Consider the following 14,340-nt stretch of genomic DNA (forward strand, 5'->3'; position numbering starts at 1 on the left):
AACTCCGGTGACACCTCTGATAGACTTGTGACAGTTGCAGGGTAGGCTGAGTCTGGCATTTCTTGAGACAATGCTTTGATACACTCCCTATGAGGCATTGTCTGTTGATTAAATTTGGATTGAATATAATTTTCTTAATTTTAGATATTTTGAACTGTATGAAATGTACAGTATTTCATTGCTTTAGACTTCAATTTTGTTGCAGGCTCATGCATCAGTTAGTAGGTACTAGTGTCTTCACCTTTCTTTGTACTGATACTTAGATCTGCCATGGACCTTGTGTCTTCTGGAGCAGTCTCATGGAAAAGAGGATCTGCTCAGCCTAGGTGGTTTCAAATCTGGAGCTGGGGACTTTTAAGGTATCTCTAACAAGACCTCCTGCAGAAAACTTCTAAGCTCTTTGTATTTCCTCAGAACTGGCTGAAGTTTAGGGACAATCCATAATATTTAAATATTTTTTTTCTAATATATTGGAACTCTTATAAGTCTTCAAAATCGAAGCAGTTTTATCTTCTCAATAACAGATTTGTCTTTCTTCTTATAATACTGCTATTGCTCCTGCTACTGCTACTTCCATCACCACCACCACCACCACCATCACCATCACCACCATCACCATTACCACCACCACCACCATCACCACCACCACCATCACCATCACCACCACCACCATTACCACCATCACCACCATCACCATCACCACCACCACCACCACCACCACCACCATCACCACCACCATCACCATCACCACCACCATTACCATCACCACCACCATTACCACCACCACCACCACCACCATCACCACCACCATCACCATCACCACCACCATCACCATCACCACCATCACCATCACCACCACCATCACCACCACCATCACCACCACCATCACCACCACCACCACCACCACCACCACCTCCATCACCACCACCACCATCACCACCACCACCATCACCACCACCACCATCACCACCACCATCACCACCACCATCACCACCACCATCACCATCACCACCATCACCACCACCATCACCACCACCATCACCACCACCACCACCATCACCACCACCACCATCACCACCACCACCATCACCACCACCATCACCACCACCACCATCACCATTGCCACCATCACCGCCATCTCCTTTACCTTCTCCTCCTCTTTATCCTTTGTCCTGTTAACCCCCCCCCCCCCGTATGTTTTATTGTACCGAGCATTCCCAGTGCACCTCGCTGTGTGGAAGCAGAGACACTGCTGACTCTAGGTACCACTGCTGTGACCTTATGCTGTGCAAAGGCATTGGCTAAGGCCTCTTTCTCACCTATTCTCTGTGCAGAGGCACAGAGAAATGTATAGAGCTGTGCTAAGGCCAGGTCACTGTGCAGTGTTAGAGCCCATATGCCCCCCTCGTAAGCTGTTCTCATCCCTGTGCCACTGAGTCGTCATTCATCTTTGCTGTTTGGTTCTTATTAACATGACCCAAAAATCCAAGTCCGACCAGTATCCTGTCAACCACTAAACCTAGCTCCAAAATTTCTAAGCACCTTTGTCCTTGATATGCCCTTGCTGGACCGTGGGTGATTCCAAGCCAGCCTCCTAGAATTCTTCTTTCCTTCATTGCTTCATTGCCCCAATCATCAGTGACTAGTCTCTATTTCTTTTCCCCCAAGGTTCTTCTCTCATACAGTACATCCCAACTGCAATTTACCTCCCCTCCACTCCTCTCCTTTCCCCCAGACCCATGCTCCCTCAGTTTCCTGTTCAGAAAAGACAGTCAAACAGGACAAAATAAGATAAAATAAGACAAGGCAAAAGCCCTTATTTTGAGGTTGGACAAGGCAGAGTCCCAAGAGCAGGCAAAAGAATCAGAGTTGTGCCCACTCCCAGTTAGGAGTCCCACAAAAACACCAAGTTCATAGTCACAACGTACACCCAGAAGACCTGGTATGGATCTATGCAGGCCTCATGCTTGCCACTTCAGTCTCTGTGAGCCCATGTGAGCTCTGCTTAGTTGATTCAGTGAGCCGTGTTCTCCTGGTGTCCTCCATCCCCTATGACTCCTGCAGTCCCCTCTTCAGTCTTTCCTCCCCTCTTCAGAGAAATTCCCTGAGCTCCTGGGGGAAGGACCCAGTGGAGACCTCCAATTTAGACTCTCTCTGTGTGTATGTCTGACTGTGACAGGTCTCTAGTCTTAAGATTGACAGGAGTGTATGCTTACTTACATGTACATTGTCTCTAGCTGGACCATGATAACATAAACACATTCATTTTGCTAACTTATTTTTGATGGCTAAGGATGAGGAGAATCACTTTCCAATTAAATCTGTGACCCATGCCAAACAACTGAAGTAAAACTCAACAGATTCATTCATTCATTTGGTGACTTAGCAAAATACTAATTAACACTGCTAACTGCTTTGACAAACAAACATACAAATTATATGTTGTATAAAATATGATAGTTTATGTCTTCCTTTTGTAAATGTTTAAAACAAAGACTTCCAGAAGACTTTATGTAGTTTGAGCTTCATAGTGACACTTCTGTTCCTGGTCCATCGTCTAGAACTCTCTCCTGTATCTGTACTTCACTGTGGAGAGATTGGAGAGTGGCCAGATACGGGACCAGGATAAAGAAGAAGGAGCTTTGGTCTGATCAACATAGTCGCTGCCCTCACTTCTAAAGGGGAAAGCACCATGGGGTTGCTAACAAAGGTTCTACTAGTAGAGGCAGCAACACAGCTCTGAGAGAACTTAACAATGTTGACTGTTCTTGGCTTCACTCAAAGAACAGCCCTTCTGTTCTGGTTAGTTTGGGGTCAACACAAGCTAGAGCCATTTGAGAAGAATGAATAAAAATACCCCCACCAGAATGGCTTGTGGGTCACCTTGTGGGGCATTCTCTTGATTGATGACTGATGTGAGAGGGTGGAGCCCCCTGTGGGTGGTGCCACCTCCCAGGGTACATAGTGCTGAGATGTATAGGAAGGGCCGAGCAAGCCATGAGAAGTAAGAAAGCCAGAAAGCAGAGTTCCACCGTGGCTTCTGCTCCAGTCCCTGCCTCAGGTTTCTGCCTTGCTTGAGTTCCTGCCCTGACTCTGCTCACTGATGGAGCATAGCCTGAGAGTTGTAATACAGATTCAGCCCTTTGCTGTCCAGGTTGCTTTTGCTCATGGTGTCGTAATCACAGCCATGGAAATTTCAACACACCTTCTCATGCCCTCTGGCTGCTACGTCAGTTGTGTTTACACTGAGCCAGAACTTTCTCAAATATTTTTCAAATATTCGTGAGTTTTTCCTAGTCACGTCTGATTTTTACCCCAAGTCACGTGTGAGGAAAGGAAGTAGGAGCCTGCCATGCACAGGGATGTATCTCCGAGCTTTCCCTTCTGAGCCTGTTCCCTGCCAAGCCTCCAGAGGAGGTCACTCTCTAGGAACTGAACTTCCTGGCTCCCTGAGCATCTCTGCTTAAAGACATGGCAAGAGCTCACTCCATCTCTAGGAAGGCAGTGTACCCACGGATGCTAGCGGACAAGTGGCAGCTACACCTTGGGCTGCCCTTTGTACAAGACACCTGCTGCGTGTCGGGTTCAGATTAAACAAGTTAAAAATAGGGCTCAAAAATACACAGAAGACTGGGTGTGCTGGTGCAAACCTATGATCCCAGCACTCCTGGAGGCAGAGGCAGAAGGAGCCCGGTAAGTCTGAGGCCAGCCTGGTTTATGTAGCAAGTCTCAGGCCACATGTAGGACTACATAGCAAGACCTTGTCTCATAAAAATAAATAAATAAAAATGAAATTTTAAAAAGCCTTGAAGTATTGGAAATTTCAAAAATATACATATAAGCATTTTTGCAATAAATGTGAGTGGGGTTATTAATTAAGAAAAATTGTTCATTATGAACTTCTGTGGATTATATGTGCGTGGGTGACTTTACACCCTGTGTAAAGTGGTTCATGAAGGCAAAGGGAGCACAGAAGTGGTAGTCTGTGCTAACAACAGCACCTCTACTGATAGGGGACAAGGCCATTACTTTTCAGCACAACCTCAGTATAATTAATTAAGGGCTGGATTTAATTCAGTGACATTTGAATTTTATAGCTATACACTTGCAGCTATAAAAACCACCTTTATTATTAAAATTCCTGTAGGAAAAATAACTTGGTAATTGTGGGTCTGCTCTGGTCCCGGGTCTCATTTCCCCATTGGCACAGTGGTTTTTATAACACGGCAAGGCAGCTCTTGTATTGGCGCAGGACAGATTATGTTTTTAACAAGTGCCCTGGGGATTCTGCAGCAGCCAGTCTGCAGACTGGGGTTTAGGGACCCTCCCTAACAAGCCCTGGACTCTAGGTCCAAGATCTGGTGACCAGTTCAGCTCCAGGACATGCCAGCTCTGTGAGTCTGGGAGCCTTTTCTGAACCTCACATCTCCAGGTATTCAAAAGATACTTTTTCCTGTTTGACTTTCAAAAGCTTTATATATATATATATATTTGAGGACCTACTTTGTGCTAAAAGTAGCTGGCAGGGAGATTTCACAGTGAGGCATGGTTGGGAAAGAGGATATGGAGAATACAATTTCTGATAGTCTTATGGAAAATAAGAACCAGGATAGATGAGACTAAAATGTCTGTCAAGGGGTAACAGGGTGCCTACTTTACATGGGATAGCTGGAAACAGTCTCTCTAAGCGATGTTATGTGCAAAGAGACCTAAATGACCAGAAGGATATGTCCATGTAGATGTCTGTAGGTAAAAGACATCAAGGACAGGGGCCAGACAGGGCAGAGCTGCTGGGCAGAAAACAGTAAACTGGAGCATGGTGACTTGAGGGAAGCTTGGTCTCCATGAGGCAGGAGAAGCAGACAGTTGGTCATAACCATGTAGAAGACCGTTTGTTGCAAAAAGAAGCTAGATATTTTGCTTAGATTGTACCAAAGAAGTCCTAGAAATGGTACACGGCAAACTACATGATCTGATTGATGGCTCAGAGAAACCACTCTTAGGAAGAGACTGTAGTGAGTGAGATTGCAGTGGCGTCAAGGAGCCCCACCCCCACCCCGGAGGAGATACAGTTGCCCTGAGCTGAGGATAGAACTTAGTGATAGTTCCAGAGATGTTTATTAGAGTTGGGCTAGATTTGGAATCAGAGTTGATATTTATTAATATTAACATTAATTCACGTTTGCCTGCATTTTTTATGTCAGCATATCATTATAGTACTTCTTCATTCCTCTTCACACCGGGTCATACATGATCTCAAATGGAAGGTAGGTGGGACCAGCCCTGCCCACTCACCGCAGACATAGAGAGCCTACACGCATGCTCACCTGCACCAAGTTTCCACTCCTAAATACAATTCCAGTGAGTTTAATTACTCCTGCCCAGAGGGCAAGTCAAACAGGAGAGGAAAACAAAGAGGGACAGCTTCAAATATGATGCTGCGTGGCAATGCCTGAGGAAGGAGGAGGAGAACGCAAACCATGAAAAGCAGGTGTCAGGCTCAAAAATGAGCATTTCTGAAACAAGGTGGGGTTTTTTCCCAGTTAACAAAAGACCAGAGGAGTGCGTGCCAGTCTAGAATGTGCTGCCTTTAAATGGTTAAAACAAAATGAAATCCATTTGGCTTACAAAAGATTAAGCTTTAGGCCTATGAAATGATCTCATGTGGACCCTTATTTCCCCAAGGTGCTTAATAAATGAATCTTTGCATTGTGTTTTATGGTCATGTGCTTCCAGCACTGGATGCATGTTTCTCCCCAGATGATAAAAAGCCTGCTAAAGCCTAGCTTACAGAGACCCTCCACTTCCGGGAAGACGCGGTTGCACTGCTCCCGATCCCTCTTACTAAGTACAGTTAAAACTCCTGACCGTTGTGTGTGCGGGCACAAGGGTGAGAAGCTGGGGTGGGGACCAGACTGGCTAGAGACCTTGGCGACTGAGGGACAGTTCAGCTCACGCAGTTGGGGTGGGGACCAGACTGGCTAGAGACCTTGGCGACTGAGGGACAGTTCAGCTCACACAGTTGGGGTGGGGTCCAGACTGGCTAGAGACCTTGTTCAGCTCACACAGTTGGGGTGGGGGACCAGACTGGCTAGAAACCTTGGCAACTGAGGGACAGTTCAGCTCACGCAGTTGGGAATTTATTCGGCTTCCTTTATGCTTCCTAAACTCCAAACTTGGAGCTGCAGAAGGTAGCTACAAGGAAACGCCAATGAGTATGTGAAAAAGAAATTTTATTTGTATATCCTAAAAGCTTATCCTCTCTAGCAGAAGTAACAGGAAAGAGGTAGCAAGACTGAAGTTTAGAAAATATGGCTGAGGTCTGACCAAATATCACAGAAACACTGTGATCTGTACAGCATACCAACATAGGGTGGTTAAGGAGCCTTTCCTTGTCTTCCATCGTGGACACCATAAAATGAGGTACCTATTTCAACACATCCATGGAGGTAGGTGTGAGAACATGAGTTTCATACCTACTGGAAGCTAATGAGAACATTCGGGGAACCTGGACCTCTACCTTTCCCATAGAATTCTTTTTTTTTTTTTATTCCCATGCTCATGTGAGAATCAGACCATAACAACCTCTTAACAGCTGCCAGGGAGGCTGTTTCCACTAGGGTGATGGTGAAGACCAATGGGTATCCAGAAAGCCCATCGGTAATGAGGAACCCCTGACATGGGAAACATAAGAAGCAAGCAAGGAAGCTGGACTTCTGCATCTCTCTGCTTCCATGTCTGTATGGTTACAGAGGAAATGTTCAAAATACTTGAAACAGAAGAGTTACATAGGATAGTGATGTCCTATAACAGAATACAAAATACCTGGGCTACTTTTAAAATCATTCATCACTTTAAGACTTGTTTTCACTACCTGTGGTGGTTTAAACAGGAATGCTACCCCTCATAGACTCATGTTTGAATGTTTGCCCCCCAGAGCAAGTGGCACTGTTTGGAGGTGTGGCCTTGTTGGAGGAAGTGTGTCACTGGAGAGGCAGGCTTTGAGGTCTCATATGCTCAAGCTACATCCAGTGTGGTACACAGTCTCCTTCTACCTGTGGATCAAGATGTAGAACTCTCAGTTCCTTCTCGAGTACCATGTCTACCAGCATACTGTCATGCTTCCCATCATGATAATAAGGAACTAAATCTCTGAAGCTATAAGCCGGACCCAATTAAATGGCTTCCTTCTTTTATAAGAGTTTCTGTGGTTATGGTGTCTCTTCACAGCAATACTAATACACTATCCTTACTAAGTACAGTGCTAGAAGATCTACCCAGTGTATAATGTAAGAAAACAAATAAGAGGCATACAGAGTTGCTGCATCCAGTGAGACTGGGGCTGGGAGGGAATGGAAAAGGACAGATATACAGACACATACACAGAAAAGCCAGGATCAGGTAGGCTGTGCTCACTCTTGTGAAACAGCCCCAACTATGCACAGCAATGCAGAGCATTGCTGATTTTTATTATGTACAGCTCAGGGGAAGGTAAGCTAGTCTCTCCTTAGGAAGTCTCTATAGGGGGGCAGTCTCAGGTTACAGTCACCTGGGAGGAGAAAGCTGTAGTTGCTAAGTTTTCCATACATTGCCAACATTAAAACATACAGGCCAGAGGAAGACTTTGCTCTCCCTGAGCCTCATCATAAGGGGAAACTTTCCCATTTCTACATGGGTCTGACACAGTGAGGTCCTTGACATGACCATAGCCATGTTAAACAACACACATTCACTCAGGACTTCATTCATTATTTGCATATTCACTCAGGACTTCCTTGGCTTCCCCACACAGGTTGACAAAGGAAAAGTAAAGCTTGTCCTTTTCTTCAGAGGGAATGATTGTCTACATAAAAATGCCCTAAAAACTTATAAAAAGAGGCCTAGGACCAACATGTACCTACATTTCCATATACCAGAAATAAACAATGAAACTTAAAACATAGTGTTAGCCATCCCTGGAAAGAAATAACAAGATAAAAATTCAGCAACACATCTCTAAACTACCTGGAAAGATAAATGGACATATGGTCTTCCATAGACTAGAAGACAAAAACAAACAGAGATTGGTTTTTCCATAACTGATATTTATGACTGATATAATTCCTATCAAAATCTTAACAAGGCTTTCTAAGTATGGACACGTTGGTTTGAAAAGTCTATAAAAAGATGCAGACGAGTAGCAAAGGAGAATAAGCAGGAAGCATCGCTTGCCAGACTGAGATTATATAGTTACAGTAATTGAGGCGGCATGCTATTGGCAGGGCAAAGATGCGGTGAACAGAAACAGATCTGCACAAACATGCTCAACTCATCTTGACAATGATGCAGAAGCCATCCAAGGTAGTCGAAAAGATAGCCTACCAATAAAGGGTATCAGAACAACTGGTTAGCCAGAGGCTACAAACAAGGGAATTTTATCTGAGTGTCATACCCTATACAACAATAACTCACAGATGGATAACACTGACTAGAATTTGTTTAAATATCTGTGTTCTTTTTGTTTTCTTAATTGAAGTTTATGTCGTGATCACAGTTTCCCCTCCTTCCTTATCTCCCGTTCATTACCCACCACAACATCCACTCCTCTCGCATCTCCATTCAGAAAGAGGCTGATCTCCCATGGGCATCAACAAAGTATGGCACATCAAGTTGAGGCAGGACCAAGCTCCTCTCCCTGCATTGAAGCTGGGCGAAGAAACCCAGCATTGGGAATAGGTTCCCAAAACCTGCTCAAGCGCCCAGGGCAGGTCCTGATTCCACTGCTAGGAGTCCCACAAACAGACCAAGTTACATAACTGTCACACTCATGTAGAGAGCCTAGATTGGTCCATTGCAGACTCCCTAGGTCTAGAGTGCATGAGCTCCCAGGGGCTCAGGTCAGCTATCTCTATGGGTTCCCCCATCATGACCTTGACCCCCCTGACTTGTACAATCTTTCCTCCCTCTCTTCAACAGAACTCCCAGAGCTCAGCCCAGTGCTTTAGCTGTGAATATCTGCATCTGCTACCATCAATTATTGAATGAAGGCTCTCTGATGACAATTAGGGTAGTCACCAATTTGATTATAGGAGATGCCCAATTCAGTCACCCTCTCCAGTATTGTTAGGAGTCTTAGCTGGGGTCATCCTTGTGGATTCCTGGGCTGGGAATTTTCCTGGCACCAGGTTTCTCCCTAACACTGAAATGCTTCCTCCCCGATCAAGATGCCTTTATTATCTGCCTTCATCCTACCCACAAATGACCTAACCTGATCTCTCATCTTCCCATTACCCCCCACCACACACATCCCACCCTCCCTCCCTACTGTCCCCACTTTACCCAGGAAATTTCTTCTATTTCCCTTTCCCAGAGAAATCCATGAATCCCTCTTTGGACGCTCCTTATTACCTAGCCTCTCTGGAGCTATGGATTATAGTCTGGTTATCCTAATATCCACTTCTGAGTGAGTACATAACGTATTTGTCTTCTAGGTCTATGTTACCTCACTCTTTTCTAGTTCCATCCATTTGCTTGCAAATTTCATGATGTCATTGTTTGTAACAGCTGAGTAGTAATACCCCATTGTGTAAATGTACCACATTTTATTTATCCATTCTTTGACTGAGGGGCATTTAAGTTGTTTCTAGATTCTGCCTATTATGAATAATGCTACTAGAACATAGTTAAAGCAAGTGTCCTTGTGGTATAATTGAGCATCCTTTGGGTATATGCCCAAGATTGGTTATCTGGGTCTTGAGGTAGATGGATTCCCAATTTTCTGAGAAATTGATATTTCGATTCCCACCAGCAGTAGAGGAGTGTTCCCCTTACTCCACATCCTCTCCAACATAAGCTGTCCTCGGTGTTTTTTAATCTTAACCATTCTGACAGGTTATAAATTGGTATCTCAGGGTCATTTTGATTTACATTTCCCTGATGACTAAGGATGTTGAACAATTCTTCAAGTATATCTCGGCCATTTGAGATTCTTCTGTTGAGAATTCTCTGTTTAGATCTATACCCCATTTTTAAAATGGATTATTTGGTATTTTGATGCTAGATTCTGGAGTTCTTATATATCTTTGAGATCTGTCTCTCATGTGGGGCTGGTGAAGATCTTTTCCCATCCCATAGGCTGGCACTAAGTAGCTGTTTTCACTCAGCACATTTTTTACTTTGATGTTTAATGGAATCCCAAAAGTTTAATTTTTAAAAATGGTATTAAGTTATTTTAAAAATCAATCAGAAATTCCAAAGTTCCAAATCAATAAAAAATGGTTTCCTGATATAAAAAAAAGTTTGAGGACAATAAAATAGTACAAAAATAGAAAAATTAATTGTCAGTAAACTGAATATAAAACTTAAACCATAAAACTTGTAAGCAAAAAATCATAGGAAAGTATCCATTCAGAGTTTAGATCTATATAGGTAGTTCCTATACTTGACATAAAAAAATCATAACCCGTAAAAATTATAAATTGTATGTTATCAAAGTTAAAGCACTTAGGTCTGTGGAAGGGCCTGCTAAGGTGAAAAGGAAAGGTACCGACTGGGTGAGAATTTACAGAACACTTGTTGTCGAAGGACCATAGCTGAACTATAAAGACCTCTTAAGATTCAGTAGTAAAATACATAGTGGCTACAGGTTTTTAGATGCAAGAAGACAGTCACAGATATGCACACTGAAAATGGGAAGACCGCCTCACCATGCTGCATGGGCACTCCCAGGAGAGGATCAGTCACCCTCAATGAAGTACAAGTTACTGGAGTCAGCTCTGCTTCTGGGCAAGGACACCCAGGTCCACGTGAAGATGTCAGTCATGGGCCCCGGCTTATGCTATTTGACTGTTCATCTCTAAAACCTGGGTGGCCTATCCCCAGAAATATGCATATGAGGCATTGAAGAAGGCAATCAGAGTCATCCTGGTCCCAGGTGACCAGCCCCTGTTGGTAGCTTTGCTGCAAATCCAAAGAGTCTGGAGGCTCTGGTGCCTGCTGGTGCTTGCTGCCAGAAAACCTGCTGATAAGCCCATCTTGGGGATGAGAATTTAGCTCTACAATATGCATTGCAGAATTTTTAATGTTTAAAAAGGTAAAGAATCAAAGACAAAATAAGTAATCCAATTACAAAATCTTCAAATAGAGCATGGCGATTGAGACTGAGGCTTCCAGCTGGTGCCTATCCCTCCTGCTGCAGAGGAGAGTTCAACCGCAGCAGAAATCATGTGATCTCAGCTGTGGGATCCAGTGCGCTTCAGAGAAGTAACTTGGTCCTCCTGGTCACAGGGTGTCCCTTAGATACCTGCCTCTCTCAGACTCCTTTCCTTCATGGTAAACAAGGTTTAGATCAACTCAGTTGTCTGCCCCTCTTCATGGTAATAATGTTTATATCAGCTCAATTTTCTGCCCTTTTTTTATCCGAACTCTTTGAAGGGGGCTTGCTGTAGTCCCCTTGTGTTATAATTATTGTTTGACTGCTTGATTCTAAGTTCCCTGCAGCCCAGAGTGTGCCTTTCTAAGTCTCTATTCCCCACTTCCACCAGCAAGATTTACCTGGAGACAGGGTGTGCCAAGCAGCTGCTGAAAATGTGAATGCCTTCAGAATTTTGCCATAAAATCAGTAGGGCTGGGGAACTTTTTGAAACAACAGCATAAAAAGCAACCATGCTTCTAGAACATTGGTTCTCAGCCTGTGGGTCGAGGTCCCTGTGGCAAACCCCTATTTACATCATGAGTCATAACAGTAACAAAATCACAGTTACAAAGCGGCAACAAATATAATCTTATGGTTGGGGTCACCATAGCATGAGGAACTGTATCAAAGGGTCACAGCATTAGGAAGGTTGAGAACCCCTGCTCTAGAAAAAGGTGGGGGAAAGGGAAATGGAGAGAGTTGGCCTCTGATGAGATGGGATATATTACTGTGGGTGATGGCTATGTGACACCCCAGTTGACCCTTTCATGAAGCAACAAGCAGAAATAGATGTCATCTGGGGGACTGAAAAAAAATGTCAAATCTCCAGACCGGTTATCTTCTTTCCAGTTGACAAGGATCTGACTTGGAGATGACAACTGTATGAATCTGAACCAAGGGGCAGGGATAGCATATGATGGGAGAAGAAACACAAATCTAGGCAAAGCCTTCATTCCTAGACACAACTGAAAACTCCATGTGGATGAGGAAGCTACTATGGAGCATGTGTGGGCCTATGCCATGCCTTAGTGCACGGCCCAAACCCCAGGAAAGACGTGAGGCACCCAGAAGGAATCTATACACCAAACAGGAAGGCAGGGGCTAGGTGTGGCTGTACAGTGTTACTGTATGTGATGAAGTCTGCACATTCTGCTCCTCTTTTGTGGGGGGGGGGGTCAAAACAGGGTTTCTCTGTGTAATAACCCTGTCCTGGAACTAACTCTGTAGATCAGGCTGGCCTCAAACTCACAGAGATCCACCTGCCTCTGCCTCCCAAGTGCTGGGATTAAAGGTGTGTGCCACCACCTCCCAGCCATTTTGCTCCTTTCTGTAATGCAACAAAACTAAGTCACACAAAGACAGTTAAGATGCCATTTACTCAGAGTCACCTTTCAAACATTCCCCCAAAGGGACGCTTTGATGGCAATCTGTTTCTTTATAAAGAAAAAAAGAGGAAAAGCAAGAATTAGTTGAAAGGACTCCTGCCCCTGCTTCTCCTGGTAAAGAGGCACTCAATGTGAGGACCAAGCTGCTCCAACATGATGCTTTTGATTGAGTGCTGACTCCCAGTGGCTGGAAAGAAATTCAAACCTGCAGCTCTATTAGCTTTTCCTGTTTTAATGCTAGTACTTAATAAACTTCTGACTAATAATTTCTAAATTCTGAAATGACATGAATCGATATCTCTCCACACAATATGTATGTGGTAAATACGCACACAAGAGAGAGCTCACGGCATCAGCCATGAAGGAAATGCAACTTAAACCACACCAAGATGCCACTGTGCAACTATCGGATTAAAGAAATAAAAAGTATTGAGGAGCGAGGGAGGGGGGACTACCATATGGCATTTCAGCTGCGTTCCTACGCATTGATGTCAGAGAAATGAAGACAGATGTCCCCACAGCTACCTGCACCGGAGTGTTTATAACAGCTGTATCAAGATCTGGAAACCACCCAGATATTCTACAGCAGCTGAACAGAAAAACACAAACTGTGGTTTCCCCATGTCATAGAATACTACTCTGTGATAAAAAGTACCACACCATTTAAAAATGGAACCATAATTTGATATAAGAGCTAGAAGAATCTCTGGAGAGCTCAAGAGAGCTGGCAGGAAGTCAAACACGAAAGGTGACCAACTGTGTGATTTCATTTATGTGACACGTCAGATGCTGAAAACAAGGGAACAAAAGCCATAGGAATGGTGGCCCAAGAATCTAGGGGAGGTTATAGACTTCATGAGGGATGCTGAGAGGGGCAGACGTTCTGTGACCTACCCTTGTGAATATCCACCTTGTGACCGTGAAAGTGTGCTGCAGTTGAGTAACGTGACTGCATTATGGGAGTACAAGTTACACGGATACAAGTTACACAAGGGATTACTCTCTTACTTCTTACAACTGTGTGTGAAGTGCAGAACTGTCTCAAAGTACAAATTAAGCCCTTAAAATCTATCTTTTATAGAATTTACATTGATTGAAAGTGATTGTTATCCTCACTTGGACACCATGTTTATCTCTTCAACCTTGGGTTTTTTGTTGTTGTTGGGGTTTTTTTTGGTTTTTTTTTAAAGATTTATTTATTTATTGTATACAACATTCTGCCTCCATGTAAGCCCACACGCCAGAGGAGGGCGTCAGATCTCATTACAGATAGTTGTGAGCCACCATGTGGTTGCTGGGAATTGAACTCAGGACCTCTGGAAGAGCAGACAGTGCTCTTAACCACTGAGCCATCTCTCCAGCCCTTGTTTTGTTGTTGTTGTTATTTTTTGTTTGGTTTTTTTTTTTTGGTCTGTTTTCTTTTTCCTGTTAAGTCTATGATAGGCGTGTGAGTGAACAGATAACAGGTTTTTCCCCCCAGGCAAAGCATGTGGTATTGGGTGTGCCCGAGAAGAACACGTGTTCTCTGTTGGCCTCCCTGTGTTTCAGTACCCCAGCCCATAACACTGTTAGTGACAGCTCTCTTTCTTTCTTGTCTTCAGGAAAGCCACTCGTGAAAACATCCCGAATGACCGTGCTCAACACAGAGAAGCCTGCAGTCACGGTGGATGTCGGAGGCACCATCAGGACAGTGCGAGGCGTGAATGTGACCATTAACTGCCAAGTGGCAGGTGAGCGATCCATCTGCGCGTCAGTATGTTCTGATGCTGGCAGAGCTTTGGC

General features: G+C 44.1%; 1 protein-coding gene across 5 annotated transcripts in view; it reads left to right on the top strand.

Annotated features, from left to right (window-relative positions):
- Positions 1 to 14,340, top strand: part of Adamtsl1 (ADAMTS like 1) — a 376,592-nt gene that overhangs the window by 302,825 nt on the left and 59,427 nt on the right. For all 5 annotated transcript variants that reach the window (XM_075945016.1, XM_075945018.1, XM_075945014.1 and 2 more), the window contains one exon: positions 14,160 to 14,288. In XM_075945016.1, the coding sequence (XP_075801131.1) occupies positions 14,160 to 14,288 (129 nt within the window). The remainder of the gene's footprint in view (positions 1 to 14,159; positions 14,289 to 14,340) is intronic.

Source organism: Microtus pennsylvanicus, chromosome 13 (assembly GCF_037038515.1).
Source record: "Microtus pennsylvanicus isolate mMicPen1 chromosome 13, mMicPen1.hap1, whole genome shotgun sequence".
Classification (NCBI taxonomy): domain Eukaryota; kingdom Metazoa; phylum Chordata; class Mammalia; order Rodentia; family Cricetidae; genus Microtus; species Microtus pennsylvanicus.